The sequence below is a fragment of the Danio rerio genome, chromosome 17, assembly GCF_049306965.1.
Source record: "Danio rerio strain Tuebingen ecotype United States chromosome 17, GRCz12tu, whole genome shotgun sequence".
In the NCBI taxonomy this organism is placed as follows: Eukaryota; Metazoa; Chordata; class Actinopteri; order Cypriniformes; family Danionidae; genus Danio; species Danio rerio.
In genome coordinates, this window is record NC_133192.1 from 25771734 (window position 1) to 25798170 (window position 26437).

The 26437-nt window shown below is 35.4% G+C and overlaps 2 protein-coding genes across 10 annotated transcripts in view; one reads left to right on the forward strand and one right to left on the reverse strand.

The window, feature by feature from the left end:
* wdpcp (WD repeat containing planar cell polarity effector) overlaps nt 1-26437 on the reverse strand; it is a 131330-nt gene that overhangs the window by 100572 nt on the left and 4321 nt on the right. The window lies entirely within an intron of this gene.
* On the forward strand, nt 649-25842 carry ugp2b (UDP-glucose pyrophosphorylase 2b). 5 transcript variants are annotated; one of them, XM_073926991.1, is made up of 11 exons: nt 649-696; nt 1024-1148; nt 5449-5582; nt 7393-7500; nt 15490-15675; nt 17429-17562; nt 18724-19021; nt 20089-20286; nt 24501-24743; nt 24947-25051; nt 25146-25837. In XM_073926991.1, exons 2-11 carry the CDS (start codon nt 1031-1033, stop codon nt 25251-25253), a joined length of 1632 nt encoding a protein of 543 aa, XP_073783092.1. In that variant the 5' UTR covers nt 649-696; nt 1024-1030; the 3' UTR covers nt 25254-25837.

Consider the following 26437-nt stretch of genomic DNA (forward strand, 5'->3'; position numbering starts at 1 on the left):
AATAATAGTTTTTATGTATAATTGGCTTAAAAATACAGATTTTCAGCAATGAATTTCAATATTTATATAGATTTGGTGCTATTATCCATGCTACTACAGTATTAATACGTGTCATAGTAATGTTTCATTCCACAAAAGATGACAAAGAGATCATCGTATTTGCCAAACAAGCAAACAAAACACAACCTGCAGTGGTTCCCAAAGTGGGGGTAGCGGGACAATTATGGGGTCGCTTTGTGGTTTCCAATTGTAAAATACATTTATTAAAACTATTAGAACAACTATTTTTTATCCATTACCCACAGAAGATAAACAATATTAGTTAATGGTTCTTAAAAACACCAGGGTAAATTTTCAAATACAAATTTGCAATTAAATAGAAAAAAATTAATACAGACCACAACTGAACATTGAGGATGATCTCTGTGGCAGTCTCACCAAAAATAGACTTATGCTAAAACATTGTCCACAAATTTATACAGGCCTACTGCTTTGCGTGCAACATTTGTATATTTATAACTACCTCTGAGGAATGTCGGGGTCACAAGTCACTGGGCTTGCCATACTGGCATTGTTATATTGAGATTCGTGGGCTGAAATGGTTGGGTACCCCAGCTATAAAGGATAGCACTCCACAAGTAGCTTGTTGATAGAGGACATGGCAACACTATAGACAACCAATGAGAAACACCTCAGGTAAAATACTGTGCTCTCATTGGTTCTTGTGAATTTGCATATTTCCTTTTGGGGTTAAAGCCACTCAATGCTATAATAAAATTTGTATTTTTTAACTTCACAAATTATAAAGAACCGATTTATTTTCCTTTAAGATAATAATAAAGTGTACATGTATACTTTCCTCAATCGCCATTAATAATACTGAGTAATATAAACTGCTTAAAATGGGTGATATGTGACGAATAAATTGTTGGCAAGTAAACAGGCATTGTAAGCTAACACATTTTCAGGGTATGATGTTAAGGACAATTTTAAAACAATGTTATAAGTAAAGCACTTCCGCAGTGTGCCTATGACCCGCACTGCTGGTTTACGAGAGAAGAAAGTTGGTTGGCTAGCGAGGAAAACACGTCGCTGTTCCGGAACAACCTTCAGCAGCTGCCCAACAGCATCCTCCTCCAGCTTGCAGAGTAAGACACTTCAAATATACTTTCACATTCGCTTTGCACTTATATTTTACCACCACAAAACCACCTCCTTTGTCGTCTTCCTGAACCACGTCTAAAAGCGACGATTTTCGATGCAAAACCATCGAGCATCTCTCATATATAGTCAGGAGAAAACATCGCTGTTCACTGTCTGCAAAAGTACTGACGAAAATACTGCAACAACGCGTGCAAATCCATGTTTAACGATGCTGTTGCGACGACAAACATTCAAACTCGTATTATAAGAAAATAGAGTATACAGCTGATTAACTTCGCCGACAAAAAGAAACAAATTTGACCCTAAGGACGCGATCCGGATCGGGTGGACGTGAGCGCGTGATCGTGCAAGGGCTGATGTGACGTGTCGTAAATGACGGGCTGCGCGCGAACGCAGTTCCTTCACTTTCTTACACACAGCAGGGAAGCATATTTCACGGTTTGGTACAGCACACAGTTTCCTTAAAGCAATAAATGCTCTGTGAGTAAAGGTCGCTGTTTATTCACCATGAGTTACTCGATAGTCAGTGGGAGGAGAGAAAGAGAGAGAGTAGGTTGACTTAAAAGCGCGTGAACGGTAGAGGAAAGCGCTCTTCAACAGAATGAGAAAATCGATCAGCTGACCTTCTGTCTTAACACTACTACCGATAAGCTTCGCATACTGAAAGGATTGTATTTGCGTTTCCGTTGTCCCCATGATTTAAGCGGATTTATCAAAAAAACTGGATTATTAATGTTGTGATAATTAAGAGCAATTAATTGAGTTTAAAGGACAGAGACATTAGCAGTATGTCGCTTTACGTTGAAGGTAAGAACTTGCATACATTTAGTTTCTTTAAACTTTATACATGACTTTTATACTCGTTCTTAATTTTAGGTCGATGTCACTGTTATTTAGGGATAAAATAGATCGTATTGCAGTGTGAACAAGCTGTCAGTTGAATTCAGATGAGAGTGAGAGCTGAATGGACCCCTCAGTCTATGCTGTATGATACACTGGGAAAGTTGCTCTAGAAATGTGGCTAGACTGAATTGGAAAGATTGTACCGTGTAGACTGTCAGTCTGTTCTTTGGTTTGGTTTGGCTGTAAGAAGTCTGGTTCTCTGACAGCTATTCATTTGGCCTGACAGTGTCTGTAATTTAAAAAGATTTTATATTGAACTCTATTATAAAGGATGCTTACTGAGTCCTGTGTCTGCTTGTGTCCAACAGTATTTCGGATGTGCAGTCTGATCTAAAAGTATGAGGTCACGTTGAAAATCTTGAATATGACATCTTATTTAAACCTATAAATAAAAAAGAGCTTTACGACTTTGGAATTAAATGAACTATTGTTAAATAAAGTGCCATTCAAAAGTATAAAGTAATTAAGACTTTTATTCTTTTTTTGGGCGGAAAGGGATGCTTGAAGGCGGCTTTATTTGTTAAAAACAGCAACATTGTGAAATGTTATTACAATTTAAAATAACTTGTATAATTAGATATACTTTAAATACTGCAGTAATAGCATCAAATTACATTAGTTTCATCATTCTTCTGAAATAATCATAACAAAATGTTTTGGTGCACAAGAAATTTTAATTAAACTTAAAAAAATAAATAAATTTGTAAAAGCTGTGACACATTTTTTCAATGTATGTTTGAAGAACTGAATTTATATTAAATTGAAAAATATTACCACTACTTTTAATCAATTTAATGAATAATTTCTAAATAATATAGTTTTTCTAATAAAAATAAAAGCAAACCTTTGATGGTGTGAGAACATGATTCTGTGCTTTGTATGGGTAAATATCATGTAAGCAAATTTGAACAATTCATGTAGTGACCTCTTACACAGTCTGTCAGAAGTTTGTACTACCCCAAGGAATCTTTGCCAATTTTCTTTAAGTCTAAACTTCAGTACTAAAGTAAATAAAGCAAAAGAAGGACATGCAAATATACACTTTCAGTCAATTTCTTATGCCCATAGTATCTGGTGGATTCTCTGTTTGCAGGTGCCCTTTGACCCTTGTAGAACTCGTCTGATGACAGCAGCTTACTGAGAGTTTATGGATGCACTTCACATCATGCATTCTTTGCTGTGAAGAAAAAAGGAACACCTTTCTTCAAACAAACTGCATAGAAATGAACTGCTCATAGAATCATTAGTAAATGTCATGTAGTATATACATTACTGCTAATGGGGGCACTCTGACAGACTTTAACACTGTTAGAAACTGTCTATATTTACCCCAATGAGCTATTTCTAACTTACCTGAACCTAAAAGTTTCTCTGGCTGGTGAAACCAAATGTAATTAGGATAATGCAGCAGCATTAAAGAGCCTTTATCATGCAGTCAGAATCTAATAAATCCATTAAAACCCATCTTTCAAAAATGATGTACTTAAACGTTCTTTCATATTTGTATATATGAATATGAAAATTAACCCCACCTCCACTACACCACACCAGCTCTGACCTGCCCCAATTTCTTTCTTCTCTCTTGACTGAAGTAGCAAACACTGCACAATGGCAAGTGGCAATTTTGGAAAAATGATTATATGTATGTCAAATATTGCAGTTTCAAGACTGAATTTAATCAAACGCTGAATGGATTATTGTCTGGAACTGTACAGAGAGCTCTTCTTCGTGTGTTGCTGAAAAGTTCTGTTATAATCAGTTAAAAACTATAATGCACAATTAATCTGGGATATTATTATCATATTGGGTGTTGAATGAAATTTACCTTAAACTAGTTAGCCATTGCATTCCAGAAATAGATTGCATCTTTAAATGAGGGTATTCTTGCTTTAGTTTGAGGGTGCCTAAGAACCTGTAAATCCCCCATAACTAGACCTGGCTCTCCACTATTGACATGAATTGAATTTTGGTTTGACTAGGTTATCAAACAGCTAATATGTGGCTAATGTTGCCCAAACCTTATTGCTGATTTCTATCAGCATTCACATTTTCACCCCAGGAAGTCTTTAAATAATGTTTTTATTTATATTAAACTAATTAATTAAGATTTTACCACTATACATTTTTTGTTTTTTGTTTTGTTGTAGACTTTACCAAAAGTCCAGATTAATGTAGCATTGCTAGTAAAATTACCTCTCGCATCACCCCATCATTTCTTCTCAAACGCATGAAGCACAAATCAATATCTCATGTACCTTTATTTATTTATTTAGTGGGTAAATAGCTGTACAAGTGAAATATTGTGCAGTCAGCTGGTCATTAAAGCAAAATAACCCCGGCTCATCCTGTTAGCTGACTGTACATTATCACTGCCTGCTTTATCTCCAGCTCCTCCAAAGAGACTCTATCTGTATAGTGAATAACAGTGTTTGCTTAATGACTAAACAACTGACCAACAGTTCAATAAACTATGAATCAATGTCAAGATGCTGTAGCTTTACATGTAGGTATGAATAATGTTAATGCTCGTACAACAGGGGTAAAAAAATTTGTTGCATTAGACGCACAAATACAAATTCTAAGAAATCATAAAGGGTGAAAGGTGACTGTCTTTTAGAGGCAAGGTAATTAATTAAATGGGTGCATGAAGAAGAAATGTAGTCAAACAGGATTGACTCTGGTTCTTAGAGTTCAACCAAGGTAAAATACGTGCTGTTCATGGTGCGTATCTTGTTCTGCCTGTCTTCCCAACTTTTATATCTGCCTCAACTCTCCAATAAATAAAAATATACAAAATAATAGTAATTAAAAATAAAGTAATTCCTCCTCAGAGGAGTAATTAATTTTGAGTAGACCTTATCAAACAGAATTTAGCTTCGTGTTTGTGGTAGAACCGGAAAATTTGAGTCACACCTTAAAGTACAGCCAATCTTAATGGTTGACTTTACTGCAAATTAACCTCAAGCCCAGTGATTGATGTGTGTGGAGTTACACTCAGCAGATTCTCTCGATAACATATCTATGCTTTTATGGTTTGTGGTATATGATTTTTTTCATTGTGGGCCACAATGATCAGGCAAACTACTATTGAAACAGTTTATATTAGCAGACAAAATAAGTATTAAAGGGGACATATTATATGAATTTCACCTTTGCATGCTCTTAGAACATAAAGGGGCATATACAGTACACACTGTAGATATAATAAAAATGATCAGTGAGGTGTTTTGAGCTGAAATTTCAAAGACACATTATGGAAACATCTGCAACTAATATATGAATGATATTTTTGTTGTTGGGCTATCACCAAACAAACTGTACATGTCTTTGGCTTTATATTATGAGAATTTTCACATTAATAATGCTTGATTTTAACTGCAGGTCTCAGTAAAGAGTTATTGAGCAACTCCAACGGGATGGCTCAGTTTCAGGAAGTGATGCGACAGCAGCTGGAGAGCTCTATGCATGTTGAGCTGGAGAAACTCTTAAGCACAGCCAAAGGTGCAGGTGCTGAGGTAAGATATAAGCTAAAAAACTGAAGAAAAAAAGCTCATTCTACCTTGTTATCATAAGAAAATATATATGTACACTACCTTTTGAAATTTTGGGGTTAATAAGATTTTTTATAATGTTTAGAATAAATTAGATAACTAGAATAAATTCATAACTAGAATAAATTGTTACAAATGTATTTCTCATAATAATAATAACGATAATAATAACAAACATTTTTAGAAAGAAGGCTACTTGATTATTCTTCTTAAATTTAAATTTAAGACTTCAATTCAATTTAAAACTAAGTAAAAATGGCCTTATGTTCTAATAAACTAATAATTGTTCCATCTGACTTATGATTTTATTATACTGGATATCATTTTTAATTATTAAAATGAGCCTTGTTTGCTTTGCGCCGCCCCCATGTCATTTATTATCCTTAAACATTAGTGCATAAAAAAAAAGGAGAAATCAAGTGATCCCTTAGTACGTGGCATACTGAAGTATCCGAGCAGCAGATGAATGATATGACAGTATGACAGACTAGATTAGATCCTCTGTTGACCTGATGTTGAATTAGCCTCATCATGATGTAGCTTCTCTTTTTTTCTTTGACTTTTCTTCAGCCCCTATGTACCAGGTTCCTCCTCGTCCCCTTTCATCTTCACCCCGTCTTTCATTTTTTAATGAAATTAAATTGTGAGCTAACTTAAGCAGGTTAGATAGTAAACCTCTGAGCTGTTTGGCGTTTCCTCAGCACCAGATGGTAATAATTAGGCTTTGCTGTCATCACAGTGACACATACTGACCGATTGTGCCACCCTCCCTCTCCATACACAGACTCCCATAATCCCACCCATACATTTACTGCCAAATGACGTATCAAATTACACACCCTGCTAGCGCAAATAAAGTATGATAAGGAGGTGGGATGTTATCATGTTTACAGTTCATAGTTGTGCCACGTTTATAGAGACAACCACATGCTTTTGTATATGATTTATTTCTGATAATAAAATAAATTCATAATAATTATTATTCTTATAAAGCTATGGTATACTTTGATTCTAAAATTCTAAAGTAAAAATTATTATTTTGTTAGCATTTTCTGATTTTACATGCAGTCCTCTATTATATGTATTTTATATATATATTTATTTTACACTCTAATATACATGTATAAATACATTAAATAAAGCAGCATTTGTTTTTTTTATATATATATAAATACCACTAGTAATAGTACAGACTATACTGAAATGTTATGCCATCCCTAAATGCATATTATTTGATATAAACGTGTTAAGTTCTACTTGACATCTACAGTACTTAAGTGTTAACTGCTGTTCTCATCAATCAATATTGCCCCTCCAGCTTCTTTCAAGGTTTATTTATCAACGTTACACTTTGATTAGAGTACAGCATTATTGATGTAACTTTAAATTCTCAGCAGGCACAAGGAGTTTTATGGATTTTCATCAAACAGGTTTTATTTTTAATGATGTGCTCAATGAGAAGCCTGAGTACCCAGCGATCTTTCACAGCAGGGCTTTAATTATTTCAGATGCCTTTAGGAGTTTTAATTGCCAGATTGTACATACCAGGGTTATAAAGTTATGCCTGCAGGTTTTTTAATGCTGAAAATTTTGCATATTTATTTATTTGAAAAGTTAACAAGTAGACTAGAGTAATAGTAATGCAAATCATTGCAGAATAGTGACAACTGATCCTTAGAATAAAATCAAGTCAAATGTAAAATGAAGTAGAAATCCACTCCACAATAGGGCACACCACAATAACTATTACAGTATTTCCTATGCTCTTCCCCAGGTCTCTAAAAAGGATTTTGAAGGCTTCAGGAAGTTATTCCACCGATTTCTCCAAGTCAAGGGACCTTCAGTAGAGTGGCCGAAAATCAACAGGCCCCCTGAGGACTCTGTAAGATAAACAATTGATCATACGCAAACCTATTTCTTACTCTCACTTTATTCTGTTGTATGTTTTTCTTACTAAATTATGTTTGTCATTTATTATTTTAATGGCATTATATGTTGCATAGAGGGTTAGAATAGTATATGATGTCTGTTTTGTGGGTGCTGTTGTGCAGCAGTTCTCTCGTCCAAAACTAATTTCTCCTAAGATAAACAATAAATATTACCTTAATGCTGACTCACTCATATTTTTCATTGAGCCCAGATTTTGATTGTATAGACTAAAAATATGCAGAGAACGTCAAGCCTTGTATATCTATACACACTTCAGTAATTAAAACAGACGGGCAGCACTCAGAGCCTCTGCTTTGAGTCTCATGTGTGGGCATCAGTATTGCCGATGGCTCTGGGAATTAGCCAGCAGTGATTAAAAGCTGTCCATATTCCAGCTTGAATGAATTAGCTTGACATTCATTCACTTGTACTTATGTATCCAAATACTTTTGGTCCAGTTAGATTTACGGTATTAGCTTATAGATTTATTCTGTTGAAATGACTTGAATTGATGAATTGATTTAACACTGATTCATTTTTGTAGGCAAGGATGTAGCAAAAAATCTATAACCAAAAGTGTGTCTCAGGACCTTTTACAGCTGGTTTTAGCATGTATTTTCAGTGATCTGATCACAAGGGGTCAACTGAGACTTGTCACAGTTTATTCCACCTGGTATTAACATGCTTTCAGTGCAACATCTATGTACTACTGAGTGAACAAATTCATGTTATGTGATGCAAAGTAGCTTGTTTTAGTGCACTTCCGTACAAAACATCCCATAATGGTCACGTGTTGGGTCAGTCGGTGGAAACTAGATGGTCTTTTGTGGCCATTTGATGAATTTATTGAAATACGTTTTTACACTACCAAAAAAATCTAATCAAATCTGTTTTCAAGTAAATGGAAGTGGTTGAAAGTGGACAAGCTCACAGTGTTTTAGACCCCATTTACACCTGTGCTTAGTGCCATCCACATGTGATCGGATTGAAGAAATAGAGTATTAATACTAAATATGAATTAACTTTTAATTAGGCTGTGTGTTTGTGTTTCACATAAATAAACCAATGTCAGTCAGCCTCCCTTTGTGTCTGTGATGATTATGCAATGTTCTCTAAGAGCCAAAAACCCACACACAAGCCATTCAGCTCTGTGAGGAACCACGTGCAGGCTGTACTATGAAACTGCCTGTGAAGTGGTTGATACTATAGGTTAAGGCACATAGCCAGCTTATCTGGGCAGGAAATTAAATGCATCACTCCAGAAATTCCTGTTGAGTGAACATACTGTACAGTATAGGACATTTAAGTGAGGCCAAGCTCCTTCCAGACTTTTGCGTGTATACATGGGAATTGAAGGATATTTGGAAAAGATCCGAATGTCAATAGTTTCTATTTCCAATTCTGGTGTATGTTAGTAACTTGCTGTAATATGTTTGGTTTGGGATGACGAACTGAAGGTTTGGCTCTCCGTTCTTGTTCCCTGTAATATCATTGTTCCCTGTAATATCATTGTAAGTTGAGGGTGTGTCATCGTGTGCGTCTTTGGCAAAAACAAATGGATTAATTCCCTGTTAAACATTTCCTGGTTGTATTAAGGCTTATGAGTCCTTGTGTGTTGCCACATGACGTCTGGATCCTGAATCTTTTTACTGCTCCTATTCCCATTTTGTAGAACTGTGATATAAGTGTGAGGCATTTTATAATATTATTTATTGCAAATAGTAGGTTGCTTAACTGCAAGTGCTAATTTAATGAATTGTTTCCTACATAAAGCCACAAATCAAGTTTCAGTGAAAATAGAAAAGTAATAAAGTAACATGCCTTATGTGTACCGTAGTAATAATAATCACTGTGGTTGTCAGTTTTTATTAATTAGACCCAAGATAAGTACCTGATTGAAATGTTTGTGGTGTAAAAATATCAAGAGATTAGAACTTTAGCCCAGAACTCTTTGCCCAGATTTTGTGTTGAGTTCATCATGACGTTTACTCCATTACAGCCCCACCCAAGCTCACTTCAAAATCCAGATTAACTCAGGCTTTTTTTATTGAATCATATTTTAACTAATCTTATTTTTTTACAAAAAATTACACTAAAATATTTTAAAGAAGGCTAAAAAGACTAGTTAAATTATGAATATTAAAAAACTGCTTTATAAGACATCTTATCAAGAGACAGAGATTAATGTATGTATGTTTTTAAACAGACATTACATGATGCCTATGCCTCCATGATTAAAGTCAAATAAATAAAACATCCTATTCACAAATCTCTCTTTTAAATTCATATTTTAACAGGAAGCTACACAATATTATATTTGTGCATATACATTAGATTAGTCAGTACTGAAGCCAACAAAAAAACAAATCTAACAAAAAAAAACTTACCATAACGATCCAAAAACTAGTACAGCCAAATTTATAGAGAAATAACCAACTTACATTATACATGAAGTCACACGGGTTCCTGGTTGCAAAAAGAGACCAGTTGCAATAGCAAACACGTTGTGTTCTTTGGTAGGATGGCAAATTCGTAAAATAGAATATGTAACTTTTACTGTACAACACATTTCTTTTAATGCCAACCGCAGACATCTTTGGCTAAACGGGAGCTGAATCAAGTGACAACCTAATTAAAAATGCTGGACTGCAGTTTCCATGTTATATCAAGTAAGTTCAAGCTATGCTGAATCATACATATTACTCGTTTTTGATTGCAGCAATGATTTCAGCAAAAACAGTTGAATATGGTGAATTAAACTGCCGACACTGAATGCTTAGAATGAAATGTAAAAATGTATGTTCGCATACCCTGCTTTACAGGTGCAGTTCGCTGTGAGAATGCAGTTTTGCTTGTCGATGATTAAGCCAGCCCTTGTACAGTTAAATCTTTTTTTCCTTGTGTTTGGCTATGCAGAACGTCGGTTTTTAGCACTATAGTTTTGAATCTGGTAATCATGGAACATTATTTCTTGCACATGACCACATAGAACAAAGTTGTTGGCATCCAAAGACTTGTAGGCCTTTAACTTCTCTCTTGTAAAAACACTTGAAGTTTCAGTGAGATAGTTGTATATTTGGGGCTGGATGCTTGGCCATTTCATCTTATCCAATATCCATTGAGAGGGTGCTATCGCAAATGGACCCGTCAGACAAAAGCCGGTCACTTAACGTTAATTTTGCCGAAAAACTGTGCTTTTTATCACTGGGTGACGAGCTGTTATAACACACTGAAAGCATTATATAAATAATATTAAATATATATAAATATATATATATATATATATATATATATATATATATATATATATATATATATATATATATATATATATATATATATATAAATATATATATATATATAAATATTTAATAATATTATTTGAATTTCTAAGACAACAACAAACTCTCTACCACATCGGGTGTCATTCTCTCGCTGTAAATGCTAGTGCTCCCGTTTTTTTTCTGTAACCTCACTGCGCGTGCATCCTGAATATTAACAAACATGATTAATCGTCTATATGTTATAGAAAATATTATTAAATACAACTTTTAAAAGGGGGAGAAATCAAGAGAAGCAAAAAAATAAAAATAAGGGTTTTTTTGTAATATTTTGCTTGATTTTAATTGTATTATCTTTCAATTTTTAAATGTGACTAAAAAATTATTTTTAATAAATGTATCTGTTTAATAAATCTGTTTAGTTTAAATTCACCAAAATACATATTCACTGAATATGTATATCTGCTTTTTTCATCCTTTAATAATCAAAATTATAATGTAAAATGTTTTTTTTCCTAAGATAAAATGTCTTATTAATAAAATATAATCATAGTTAATTTGTCGAATAATTAAAAACAAAATGAGTAGATGATGAGGTAGAGTTTTTTTAGTTAAGATATTTAATATAAGGTAACCTATTTGGCTCCTATTTGGGTTGTGGATGAAATATATGCTAAATTATAATTGTACCCGGGTAAAGATAAATCGAGAATGCTGCACTGGCCCTGAGCCATCATTACAGTTGAGAACTGTTTGTTGACTAAGAATTCCTAAATGCAGGAAATGTCCTGTAACTATTCTGCATAATTTGCATGCATTTATGGGAAAGGTTGTTCTTCCTGTTTGAATGAATCTAATTCTTTCTCCTCTCAATTCGACACATTTTAAAATGCATCGCACAGATTGATATTCTTAGAGGTAATTTTCAGGTTCAAATGCCTTGTATTACCTCTGTCCTTCAAGTATTCCCATCAGCTTCTATACAAGTTGGAGAAGCTCTTCTAAGGTGCTTGCGCTGCAAACAGACTTGAAATTGTGGCTTTCTGACTGAGCTAATTAAATTCTGGTCTTGTGACTCTGTGGGAGCTCTGAGGTTTTATTTATGCGTGCGTGCGTGTGTGTGAACAGATTTTAGTTTTGAGAAACTGGAATGTGGTTGACCTAGAAACAACATTTTAAAAGTCTGATTCATCCTGAGCACCAGGTTGATGGTTATAAATCCTATCATTCATTCATTCATTCATTCATTTTCTTTTTAGTTTAGTCTCTTTATTAATAAAGGGTCGCCACAGCGGAATGAACCGCCAACTTATGCAGCAGATACCCTTCCAGATCCACCCATCACCGGGAAACACCCATACACTCTCGTTCACACACATACACTATGGACAATTTAACTTACCCAATTTACCTATAGCGCATGTCTTTGGACAGTGGAGGGAATTGGAGCACCCGGAGGAAAGAATATTATCATATTTTTTCTTTTATTTATCAGCAGTTAGGAGGTTATTTCCTGAATGACTGGTGAGTTTATTCAGTCAGTCATGTTTCATTTAGGGCCACAGGGGATGTGGTTTGGAGCTAGTCTCATGTTTAGTCATATGCCTTTTCGTTGGCATAATAATGACCCCTGAGCTGCATTGTTATTATTTATTAGCCTGCAATTGGCCTGCATTTAGAAGAATATACAGTATGTGTATTCTTGAGTCAATTTGGATTTTAAAAACAAAGGATGAAGGATTTAAATGCTGTTTCAATTAAACACAAAATCAGCTATGCAATTAAACAGGAGCACCTAATTAGAGATTCGAGACATTGGGTCATAATCATGAAACTTGAGCAAAACAAGTTTCAGTCCAAATCTATTATGCTTATTATAACGCTGAATTAATCGCTATACTTAGGAATAATTTATAAATGATTTACATAGAAATCTGTTCCATTAATAAGGTCTGCTGACATTGACTAGCAAGGGGAACAACAAGCTAATGGGAGGAATCTCGGCAGAGGCAGGATTGATATACTGCATGATGGGACTTATGGAAAAAAAACACTTTAATTTACTCATTTAACAACACTTATCCAAACCTTCAAACACAAGAAGAAGCATTTAACAGAGAGAGTAACAAAATAAACATAACTATACTGCATAAATGTCTCCAGGAGCCATAGTACAGCTAAAGTTAAAAAAAAGTAAGTGCTACTTTAAGTGCAGAAGACCAGTAGTTTGTTTATTGATGGTATATTAACACAACAGATAAAATGTGCTCCACTATATCCATTCATTTCTCTCTTTCTCTAATATGCAACTGACTATTTTCTTGTGCGTTTTAACACACAGCTAACATCACACACATTAATCACTGGTGCTCTTGAATGATTTTATGTCATGAGTATTAATGTGTGCCATTATAAATGCTTGTGCATTTGCTTGTTTGTTGGCCTTAAAAATGCAGTCATTATAGTGTAGATACTGTACTTTTCAGAGCTGTTATTAATTCCAGGGTTGTCTAATGTCCTTTCATTGAAAATAAAATAGGAATGAACTGAGTTTAAACAAAATGGCAAAAGTACATTTTAATTACTTTCTACAATTATACTTTCTATAACTACTAATTACTTTAAGTAAATAGTAATTACTGTATGTATTATGGTATTGGTTTCCAATACCTTGCTATTCTAATTCAGTTTTTCTGGCACAATCTTGTGAAAATTAATTTGAATGTCGTGTAGAAATAAACTTTGCTTGTCATTTTATAACCATGTGGTTGAGTCCTGACAGTTTGTGGAGCAACAATTCTGCTCTTGATTTGAATAAATACACAAGGTCATTGAAAAGGATTTTCTTTTTGGAACAACCTCTCCGGCTGTTGTTCACCCTAGGCAATAAGCAACTCTGGGATTTCAGCCACCACTCTCTGCTGGCACTTTAACTGTTTAATCACTGGGAACCTTGAGTAATGCATATAAGAAAAAGCATTAACAAAATGATACTCCAGTGTTTCCTCTAGGATTTTTTTCCACCAGTGGCGGCAGCCTTTTTTTTTTTTACGCAGATCTACCGACTACCTGTGGCGTTATTATTTCAATGACAAATTTCTTGAGCGCAGTATTAGAAGTCGGGATCACAATTATGTAATAGCTTACGAGCATGCGAATCTCTGTGCTTGCGCGACGATTTCCTCTGCTCGTGCACAAAACTTCTTGCACGCCACCTCAAATATAAGCTGCTTCAAGAGCGTGCAGATCTTCATGTGCGCTCTCAAACAAACACTGCTGGGTGCGATTTAGTGTGTTTATGTAACGAGTATGTCTCCAGCATTTATTAGATTTGCTGGGAATATTTATGAATGTCTCCAATAGTCCTACAGAGTAGCATTAATGCGTCCTTAAGTAAAGTGAAACAGCTATAAACTCCAGCAAGATAAAGTCATTGTTTGCAGAGCTCTAGACCTTTATCTAGAAAGTATACTTATGGAAACTGTGTTCATCTTAACTAAAAGCTACGTCGTGTTTGCTGACCTCACGCATCACGCACCTGTTAGCCAGTCAGCATGTCACCTTAAAAGGTAAACAAATGACGCAAAGCACTACTACGGTTACAGAAAAGTTTGTGCTATTATAATTCACTTACCCTTTAAAACGTTTTGGTGCAATTATTACCCGCGATAAAAAATAAAATGTTTTGAATGAGAAATTTGTAATGTAGCCGTGGCGGGATGAATTTTGGCGTGGCGCCCTGCCATGGAAGAATGAATGTAGCGGAAACCATGTACTCCTCCTTTTTTCTCATGCGATTGATGTGGCTGCATATGATGCAAACCGTGTTGTATCCAAGGACCCGACGGCTACAAATCAACACAATTGTATGGAAAATAATTTTTTCCCTTCAGACCAATCAAACCTCACTTCAAGTTCACAACCATTTGGTCAGCACTATCACTTATTCACAGATCATTAAATAATACCACACACACACACATCCAGAAAACCAAAATTTCAACCACTGAAATTCTGAAAATCATTCTCTTCGACTGTCTGTTTATGACATGGACAAGTAGCTGTGTGAGAGATTCATGTTTATTCTTCATTTTTGTAATTATATCAGAAAGTATGGCTTTGTGCTCTGATTATTAACATCTGTGTGCTGGTATAATTTACTGGAAACCAGCTCATCAGTAATGTCCCATGGCCCTTTGCAAAAGAAGAGAAATTAAGAAAAGGGAAAGGCTTCTTCCTTTCAAAAACGAATCCATTCTCTCCTTCCTCTTGCCTGTCCTACTTTCTCCCACTTGCCCTATTGATCTGGCAGTCAAACCGTTTACTCTGTTAATCATGGGCATTTGTTTCTGCCTATATGAGAAATGTTCTGCTTGCCTTTTTCGATATATTGTTTGTAAGTTGATCCTAGTGAATCTTTAAGACTGACCACAGTAATGATCATAACAGCACACTGCCCACTTGTCTGACTAATGTCTGGCCCCTTTAGTCAGAAAACACACGCACATGCCCATAGCAACAGCATCTGGATGAAATTTAAAACTTCAGTGTAGTCATTGGATGTGTCAAACTTTAGTCCTTAAAATATAATCTTCCAGATTGTGAGAGAGTGTAAACATGCCCTGACTGATGGTTGTTTATGTTTTGCGTCTATGTTTCAGATCCAGCCATATGACAAGATCAAGGCGAAGGGTCTACCTGACAACATAGCAGACAGTCTGAATAAGCTGGTGGTGGTGAAGCTGAATGGAGGTCTGGGAACCAGCATGGGCTGCAAAGGGCCCAAGAGCCTCATTAGTGTCCGCAACGAAAACACTTTCTTGGACCTAACTGTTCAACAGATCGAGGTTTGTTATATGATACTGAAATGTATAAATTCAGGTTATACAGTAGGTCTGTAATATATCAGTTGTTCAGAAGGGGCTATAGTGGCACTGCTAACTAGCCAACTGCCCCAATGGTTTGTCTAAATTCTTTGTTGATTTCCTCCATACATAAACTGTACTTTATAACAATGTCTGCATTTTGTTTTTAAAATACACATCATAACAATTATTTTATTTCATTTCACATTTTGCTAGATAATATAATTTAAATGTCATTCAGATGATTTAATCCATAAAGGATACACATTCGATTATTGTCTCTTTAAATGAATCTCAAATAAGAGAGCTTTTTAGATGTGGAATATAAATCAGTCCAGCTGTGGAAAACACAGCAGCTGTCTCAGACATTTGAAAAGTGAGCAAATAGACCTCCACCCAAAGGTCTTAAATCACAAACATATGCTCCTCTGTCTTTCCCTTTTCTTGCTCTCCTCATCCACAGCTGTAAAACACAGGCACATTCCTTTATTTATACAGAGCGAGCATTTCAAACCAGCAGCAACAGGATCTGTGCTAGTCATTTTCTCAGTGCCATGGACTGAAAGATAGGTAGTGAGCATGAAAGAGAACTTTGGGTGAAACCAAAACAGAGAAGGCTGTGTTCTGGGCAAGAGGGGAAAAAAGATAGGACCAAATACTGAGCCCTGTGGGACGCCCTTGCTGAAGAACACTCAGCTCACTGTCTCTTCGTCAGACTGTTTACCTGCTTTATGTTGTCAGATACCCCACTCACTGAATAAGGCACATTAGTACATGTAAATGGGTAATCTGTACTTCTCCCACAGAAATACAGTCTGGCGTTTTCCTGCTTGGCAGGCCTTTTAGCAAGCCCTTAGGCCAATTTATACCAGTTGGCTAGGACTTATGGATACACATTTATTACAGAAAACTGACCTAAAATATAACAAATCTAGTAGTTAGTAAAAGAGGATGCTTTACAAAAAGTGTACACTCTCCAAGATCATGGAAACCAATGTTTTAAGACAATGAGGATTATGTTTGTTGGTTTTACAGCACTGTGTTCAGTACTGTTTGTTGTTTGCTTATGTCATTTGATAGGGCGATTGATAGGCTTGTCACACCTAATAAGATAGGGAGAAATATTTGTGTTTGTTTTGTATTTTAAATAATGACTCGTCATGGAGAATGGGCAATTAGTCATGTCATGGACAATTAGCCTTTTTAGCAAATCTGTCTAACTTTTTTTTTCTAACATTATTACAGTAAAAACTGGTGTTCAAGACTGACATTTTGGTCCAAAATTAAGTCTTTCTGTGTTTATTGTAGCCCTGTTGATATGTTCAGTTCTGTTCTGACTTATTATTGACCATTTCATTATGCCAGTCTTAACAGCAGAAATTAGATAGGAGAAATGTCTACATCCATCTGAGACAGTGTTTTATCAGCTTGACTCTAGTGTTAAAGATCACAAATTTACAACATCGCTGTCTAAACAATTACCTCTGATAATCTTAGTTATCTAGAGCTAAATCTTACAGCTAAAACAGAATATGCTGCTGAATTTGATGAACCTGCCGTAGTGTCTCAGCCCCTTTGAACCTTTCAAACCAATCAGTCTGTCTAAAGTCATGGCATTGATAAAACTGTAGCTTCACACTTCACGGTCACTGTCAAGTGGCTTAGAATGTTGGAAGATAAATCTTAAGTTAACCTGCTTGATAAAATGTCATATTTTTTCCTTTTGTCTCTTCAGCACTTAAATAAAACGTATAACGCTGATGTTCCATTGGTGCTCATGAACTCTTTCAATACGGATGAAGATACCAAGAAGATCCTACAGAAGTACACGCACCACAGAGTTAAGATACACACTTTCAACCAGAGCAGGTATTTTCCCCCACACACGTACAAACACACTTATTAACCTGACATTAAAAAGGCAAACACTTTTACATAACTATAATTGATACAAACCTGTACCTGAAACTGCATCTTTTTCATTTTTCAATTTAAGAGAGCCCCAAACTAAGGTTTATCTGACTTTCTGTAGTAACTATTCTGAGAATAGCTAAGTAAACACTTAAACCACAGATATCTATGTATAACGTTTACATAATTTGAGCTGAATATAACACTCAGCTGATGACACATTGCATGAGCACACACATCTAAACAAAGACATATTTTGTAATTGGTACAGAACCCCCTGCCCAAAAGCGTTATTTCTTCACTTTTATGTGTGCTGCTTACCCTTAAGCTGGAAACACTTAAGTTTTGTCAAAACAAGTTAAAGATTGATGAGGTTTCTAAGCAATAATGGGGATATGTTAATATTTGATGAGCTCGTCAGAGCAGAGATTTTTCTCAAAGCTTACAACAGACACTTGTGGGATATGGTTACATGTGTTATTCAGAACACATCACTAAAAGACGGCACATTCAGACCCAGTTGAAGCTTGTGAAAGAGACAATATGATAAAAGAATGAGGAGGAGGATGAAGGCTGCACAGAAATGTTAGATGTTTTGCCTGGCTTCATTTGACCTTAATAAGCCTGAAATGCAGGAGTGAGAAAAGATTTTAGAGTCCATCTGAAAACATATTTAACAAAAAAGTAAAAAGTTTTGCCAATACACAAGGCTTAAAGTGTTTTTTTTTCTCGTTTTCTATAATTAAAGAATGCCAATATGATAATAATTTCTATATTATCAACTTTTTAATGTTAATTAATTATTTGATTTTATTTCATTAGTATTTCAGTTTATTTCTCACTTTTGTTTTGAAAAAAAAACTTGTCTTTTCCTCCTTTTAGGATTGCAACATAAACATCTTAATTTTTAATCAGTTGCTAAGGAAGCATTCTAATTTCCACTCATGTTTAGTTTATCATTTAACATTTCATTTTATTTCAGCTTAATTTTATTTACTAAATGTAGTTCCTAAAAGTTTTAGTTAATAACATAATAATAACAGAGACAATTGTAAATGTAACCCAGTTTTACTATTCTATATTAGGAATCTCAAACTTTTTGTTTCCTAATTTTTCCAGGTATCCACGAATAAATAAGGAGTCTTTGTTGCCAGTTGCTAAGGACATGGGTATGACAGGAGAGAATGGAGATGTGTGGTATCCTCCTGGACACGGTGACATTTATGCCAGCTTTTATAACTCTGGTCTGTTGGAGCAGCTCATCGCAGAAGGGAAAGAATACATTTTTGTATCCAACATTGATAACCTGGGTGCAACAGTAGATCTGTATATACTCAACCATCTTGTGAGCCAGCCCAATGGCAAACGCTGTGAGTTCATCATGGAGGTCACAGACAAGACTAGAGCTGATGTTAAGGTGAGAGGATTTTTTTTTAATACAGTAATGTCAATAAAATAAACAATATAGCTAAAAAAAACAATATTGAAATCCGTTTGGAATCAAAATTTACAATGTATATTTAGCTAGATCACATTGTTATTTTTAAGATAAATAATAAAACCAGGGCAAGGCAGTGGCACAGTAGGTAGTGCTGTCGCCTCACAGCAAGAAGGTCGCTGGGTCGCTGGTTCGTACCTCGGCTCAGTTGGTGTTTCTGTGTGGAGTTTGCATGTTCTCCCTGCCTTTGCGTGGGTTTCCTCCGGGTGCTCCGGTTTCCCCCGCAGTCCAAAGACATGCGGTACAGGTGAAATTGAAAGGTAGGCTAAATTGTCCATAGTGTATGAGTGTGTGTGTGTGTGGATGCTTCCCAGAGATGGAAGGGCATCCGCTGCGTAAAAACTAGCTGGATAAGTTGTCGGTTCATTCCGCTGTGGCGACCCCGGATTAATAAAGGGACTAAGCCGACAAGAAAATGAATGAATAATAAAACCATACAATTGAAAAAAATTTGTTTGTTTTGAGAGTTTTTAATCAAAGTCTGTTTGCGATTTAGGTAATGATATGTAAAAGAAAGCCCCACCGCCTACTCAGTATTCAGTTTCAGTTGAAATGGCCAGTTTCAATCAACTCACTGGAAGAATTTTATCTGACCTTACACCCTTATCTAAAAAATTTCTAAGTTTAAATCAATGATAGTGTTTTAAAAATTATTCTCATACATACTAGTTGCAAGAAGTTAAATTAAAGATAAAAGATGTTAAAGCCAGAAGTAAACAAGGTCACTCCATAATTACTAATTGTCATCCACATACTGTATATATTTATCCTTTTATTCAATTCAACTTAGACTGCAATGAAGGTACACATTTATCACTTCTTTCCTGGCCTTCTTAGTGTGATGTTCTTCTTTTATGTCTAGGTTAATCCATTTGCTTGGATACAAAAATAATCTGGTGATGAATATAAATATATGCAATGTATTTGTGGAAAACAAGATTTATGTGTGTTGCACTCTCACTGAATGTTGTACATTTGTGTTGCAGGGAGGTACGCTCATTCAGTATGACGGTAAGCTTCGGTTACTGGAGATTGCCCAAGTTCCCAAGGCTCATGTAGATGAATTCAAATCAGTGACCAAGTTTAAGATATTCAACACCAACAATCTGTGGATCTCTCTATCTGCCATAAAGAGACTACAGGAACAGAATGCCATGGACATGGAAATTATAGTCAACCCTAAGGTAGGGAAAACTTGAGAACAGAAATCACAACTTGTGTGGAAAAAACAGGACATATCACAAGACTTCATATAAACCTTCATTAGTGAGGTGTAATTGAAAAAAAAATTAGCTTCACACAATGAGTGTTGCCTTACTGATCTTTTATTATACCACGCTGTAAATGCTCCTACACACAGTTTTTCTATATCTATTCTATTTCATATTAAAAGCTGCTGCTGATTGCCGTTGATACCAAAATATCTTTATCTAACAGAAAGTGCAGCAAAATAGTTTGAGCGCCTATTCCTGACAAGCAGACATGTATGATATTAGGTTGAAGCTGTAAAAAACCTGACGGCATGCGCGATCACCTTTACAGAACAATACTAGCAGAGTGCAGTGCATATCTGTGATCTTCCGGGAGAGGTGGAATGTCTGGCTTTGTCCACTACATTTCTTTCATCATCACTATATTTTACTGGGAATCAAAGTGCTCCAATACATGCGATTTTGAATGAAGTGGGAGGCTTTTCAAGTTCCTCTGCTAGCCGTTGTTGTTGACTGATTAACATGCGCTATTCACATGAACACAACTTCTCTGTGTAATTAATTACTTGAAGCAATTTTGGCAGAACAAAGTGTATTTTTGTGTGATTAATCTGTGGGTCATGTGCAACCAAACTGTAGGGCAGATCACAGATCAACTGAAAACTGTTGAACACCTATTTACAAGTCATGCCTCAGTTATACTAACAACAACAAACAAAACATCTGCATACTGTAGGGCTGTGCAATTAATCAAAAATACGGTTTCGATTTCAATTTTGGCTTCAAGCGAATATGAAAAACCATTAATTGAAATAAACGATTATTGCATCATATACCGCCCCTTTCCAGTTTTACACATTTGTTGCTCTTCAAAGCTCAGCTTCACATGAAAAGGACTAAAAGCAATTACTGTTATGTAACTTTTGCAGCACGGGATGCGCATCTTTCATTGACATACATTCGAATCATGTTTTTAAAAGCGCGAACGAGAACGCATGCTTCTGGGTGTGTGCGCCGCAAACACAGCATGCGGTCAGCATTCATACACTGAGACGAGCAGAGCACACACATCTAAAGTCATCTTAACACGAGCGCTTTAATTGTCAAATAGGTGTCAAAACGCGGTGCTTAGTGATTATTCATATTAACCCTCATTTGTGTAATAAACGAGTTGAGAATCAAAAGACACGTGAAAGAGAAACCATTAAAGTGACAGCACATAATATTCCTGCTGCCGCCTGTTTTTATCGTTATTAATCAAACAACAAAAGGAGAAAATCCCTCACTGCTCTTGACTGAAGGACTTTTGTAGCTAAATTGTTTTTTCTGACAGTGAAGATGCTTTAAGAACAGTTTGTTTCATATTTTTATTCTATTGTATTTATTTCTCTTTCCTTTGCAGGGAGGAAAGCTGAAGTTGCAGTTGAAGTCAAAATTATTAGCCCTCCTGAATTAATAGCGACCCTTTCCCCCCAATTTCTGTTTAATGGAAAATATTTTTTTCAACCCATTTCTAAACATAATAGTTTTAATAAGTAATTTCTAATAACTGATTTATTTTATCTTTGCTATGATGACAATAAATTATATTTTACTAGATATTTTTCAAAATACAAGCATTCAGATTCAAAGTGCAATTTAAAGACTTAATTAGTGTAATCAGGCAAGTCATTGTATAACAGTAGTTTCTTCTGCAGACAACCAAAAATATATATTGTTTAAGGGGGCTAATAATATTGACCTTAAAATAGGTTTCAAAATATTTAAACCTGCTTTTATTCTAGCTAAAATAAAACAAATAAATAAATTTTTAAAAATATTATAGGAAATACAGTTAAAATTTCTTGCTGTTAAACATCATTTGGAAAATATTTAGTTTTTAAAAATTGACTTTAACTGATAATCGTTTTGAATAATCATGATTACAATTATGACCAAAATAATCATGATTATGATTTTTCCCAAAATCAAGCAGCCCTAGCATACTGTTAAAGCCATGTCAGTTTAAACGTCTGATATAGATCATTTTCAGGGATGTAAACAATGGTCCCTCCAAACATATTTCCTGTTTTACATTTTTAATTTCTTTAGCTTCTGAAAATTCAAAAAGCCACATATTCATAAATAATGTTATGATAGCTGTTTTAACATTAAGTTATGATTGAATTGCCTCTTGTTAAAGTTATGAAATAGTTTGATAACAAGCAGGAAATGTTCATGGGCTAATGACATCCCCACAGTGAAATGGTTTTTACTAAGATTTTACCAAGAAGGGAGTGCAAACAGAATGCCAGCTGTCAGGTGTTGTGTTGCATAAAGACTAAGTACTGTTTTGCGTCTACTGTCAAATGCACACAAAGTCAAAAATACAAGTTCACAGAATCTTGATCATGTCATTGTAAACAGAGGAAAATCCCAGCATCTTGGACATTTCAAAAACACACTACTAACACAACTCAACAAAGCATCATTTCCTTTGAATACTTTGACAGACTATAACAAAACATTAGCCTATAATTAAGGCATGTAAGGTTAAAGGGCTTTCTTACTTTTACAGATAATTCCATTTGGAGTGGACTTTGTACTCTAAAAACATTTTCATGCTCAAACATCAACAATACACACAGAAAAACACAATATCACTTCTTTAAAATGGTTTCAAAGTATCTCCCCTTAAGCATCTTAGAAATTTCAAAACCATTTCAAAAACATTTTTAAAAAATTGTTTCCTTAAAACTGGACTAGTCATACGGGAAACCAGACATTCGTCAGTTTCTTAAGAAAAGAAATTTGTTTCCTGGATTAATCAAAATGAATCCTCTTCATTTTATTGTGAAGCACTATTTTTAGATGTGCAAAATGTATTTCTCTGTACTTTTTTATTTATTATACCTTAACCACCGAAGCCATATATTGTGAATGATTTTTTTTTTAGCAGTAATAATTAATTCTAATAGAAATAATTTGATAGTTCATGGCTTTAAAATGTGATCAGTGGGTTTTGCTGTAAACAGTATAAACCATAAATCATTATACTGCAAATCATTTCTCTTGGGTTTTCTGTTCTCAGTCCATCACAGGCGACTAAAGAAATGAAAGGTAACCATAAGATTTGAGATGTGTTTGCTTGTGTGTCAGTATAAAAGTTCCTTTTGAGGACATTCAAGGGCATCCTTAATTGGAAAAACTCTTGATATGTAGCATAAAATAGCTATTTTCCAATTTACACTGTGCCCAACAAACCTATGCAATATAGCATTTCCAATTTCCAAGGTAATTTGTCTGCACACACAAAGCTGTTTATGATAGTGTAGAATAGCATGTCCTCATTTAGATAGCTGAGTATGTGTGCGTGTTTGCAAAGTAGTACAGTCCAGCAGAGCTTAATATTGTACACTGTTTCTCTCCCTAAGGCCCAGGCTCTCATCCAGCAAGACATATTAAACTTAAATTTAAGCTTGTTCTAGATTTATTGTCTTTCAGTCCCTCCTGTTCCTTAGCCTAGGCCATTTTTACAATGCAAGCAGTTTCGCTTCTTACTTCACCAACATCACATTTAACATGTCAATTTTTTAACTCCATTTCCGATAAAACTTTACTCCTCTTTGGAGACTTCTCCAAACATTTAGTCTGCTTAAGCACTGCCCCTTTCTCAATCAAATACAAACTGAAAATTAGATCCAATCAACAAATGTTGGATTGAACCAAGTCCTCTTTCAGTCTGAATTTACTTTCATTTATTCTTTGAGCAGATGGTTTTATCCAAACTGATTTACAAATAAAAACATGGAAGCACTTAAAAAAATCATCGCTATTTTCATTAAAGTGCAAAATTTTTGGATTTTGAGAAATGATATTATTTTAAAAGTGCCCTTATTTAGCTTTTATTGAATGTTACCTTTTATGCAGTGTAAAATGTAAACCATCTGCAAGCTCAAAGTACACACAACAAATGAAATGGTTTCCTAAAAGAAGGAAATGATTCTTGTGAACCGCTGAAACAAGCAATCAACAATTCCAGTTTCACATCCATAACTAATCTACATTGATCCGTTACAGTTTTGCGCGATGTCAGCTATGGTCTTTTCATTGAAATTTGGTGAAGTATGAATGTGCACTGAAAATGTTAAGTATAAATATTCCACATAGTTGCTGGAAAATGTTTCAAAGATTTTCCTTTTTCTCAGACAATAGACGGGGGATTGAATGTTATTCAGCTGGAGACCGCAGTGGGTGCTGCCATCAAGTGCTTTGATAACGCCTTGGGCATCAACGTCCCACGCAGCCGCTTTCTGCCTGTCAAAACCACATCTGACCTCCTGCTGGTTATGTCCAACCTGTACAGCCTAGATGCAGGGTCTCTCACCATGAGCGAGAAACGAGAGTTCCCCACAACTCCTCACGTCAAACTGGGCAGCTCCTTCACCAAGGTACCTTGCCTAATGAAGCATTCACAACAAATGATCCATTCAGAACGCATGGTGTTCTTGCACTGTATACTTTGAAGGCATGATCTCTCAACATTTCTAAATCAAGACAGCCATTAAAATTCAAAACTTTTGTTCTTCTAAAGAACAGTCATCCACCAATCAAACATTTAGTTCACCTTAATCTAATTCCCTCTATTTTTCAGGTTCAAGAATATATCACACGCTTTGAGAGCATTCCTGACATGCTGGAGCTGGATCACTTGACAGTGTCTGGTGATGTGACTTTTGGAAAGCATGTTTCTCTGAAGGTAAGAAAACAGTCAAGGTCTTATGAGACAGATTCTGCAATGAAGATATTTTGTTGGAAGTTAAAGAGTTTTCTAATTCCTCTGTCATTTCCAGGGAACCGTTATCATTATAGCGAACCATGGAGATCGAATTGACATTCCAGCTGGCTCTATGTTAGAAAATAAGATAGTGTCCGGAAACCTTCGGATCCTGGACCACTGATGCATTTGTGTAGAATGACCTGGATAAAGAATTATATGACAGACCCACACCTGCCACTGTCCATATCCTGACCACGGCCACAAAATCAACATTCCAGTCCATTCCATGATGGAAAATAAGTGTTTGGGAATCTGCAAATCCTAGAGCACCGACATTTCTATGTCAAGAGACCTAGATGCTGAATCACTTGACCAACCAACACCTTCCACTCTCAGAGCCGCTATCAGAGATGCTGATCTCAGCACCAGTGATCCCATTTCAGAGACATTTATTTTTTTGAAGTAGCTTGTGTTTCTTTGTTTGTTTTCTGTATCTTATTGTTTCTCAAATGTAATGTACGTCACAAATCTCATTGTTTTTTAGTTTTTTACTCTGAGAATGCAGTATTTTTCTCTTGTCGTACCTATGGAATCACGAACTGACCTTGCAGCGTCTGTGTCCTACATGCTGAAAAATGTGAAAGGAGTGCAAAGCAATAAGTGTTGTGTGACAGTGAAGGCTGACGGTTCCGTCTTTTTTTCTAGAACATGTTCTAGATCCTAAAAATTCTATGGAACTAAATAAAGTGCAATATGGAACAAGAAGAACACCTACGGCTGAGGTTTTCCTTACTGCACAGAGGGACTAGCGAGAAGTTCCTTAGAACCACATCTATTTGTTAGTACAGCAAATAATGAGCAGAAGTAAAAAAATAAAAAAAATTTAAAAAAACAGGTACATGTATGTGCACAAGTAGGTGGGAAAGAACGTTTAAAAAGGGTCTAGCAGCAGAGTACGAGGGCTGTACTGAAAGTCTCCCAGACTCCCTGGAGGCAGGAGGTTATTGTGTTCCACTGGTCTGTTAATGTGAAAGCAGCCAAGCATTAAACTCGCTTTTAATAACCAGCACACGGAACAAGACACACACACACACACACACACACACACACACACACACACACACACACACACACACACACACACACACACACACACACACACACACACAGTGGTGATCAAAGAAGGCCTGAGATTGTTGTCACAGCCAGGCAATCGCCTTTAGCTTTTGACAAAATGTGAAACTACAAACGGTACAAATCTATGTGGCCAAAAATTATGCACTGACATTAAAATTCTGGTTGATCGTTATCTTTATGTTTTTGGTGATGATACTTTGTCTAAATACACTGAAAAGAAATCATTTT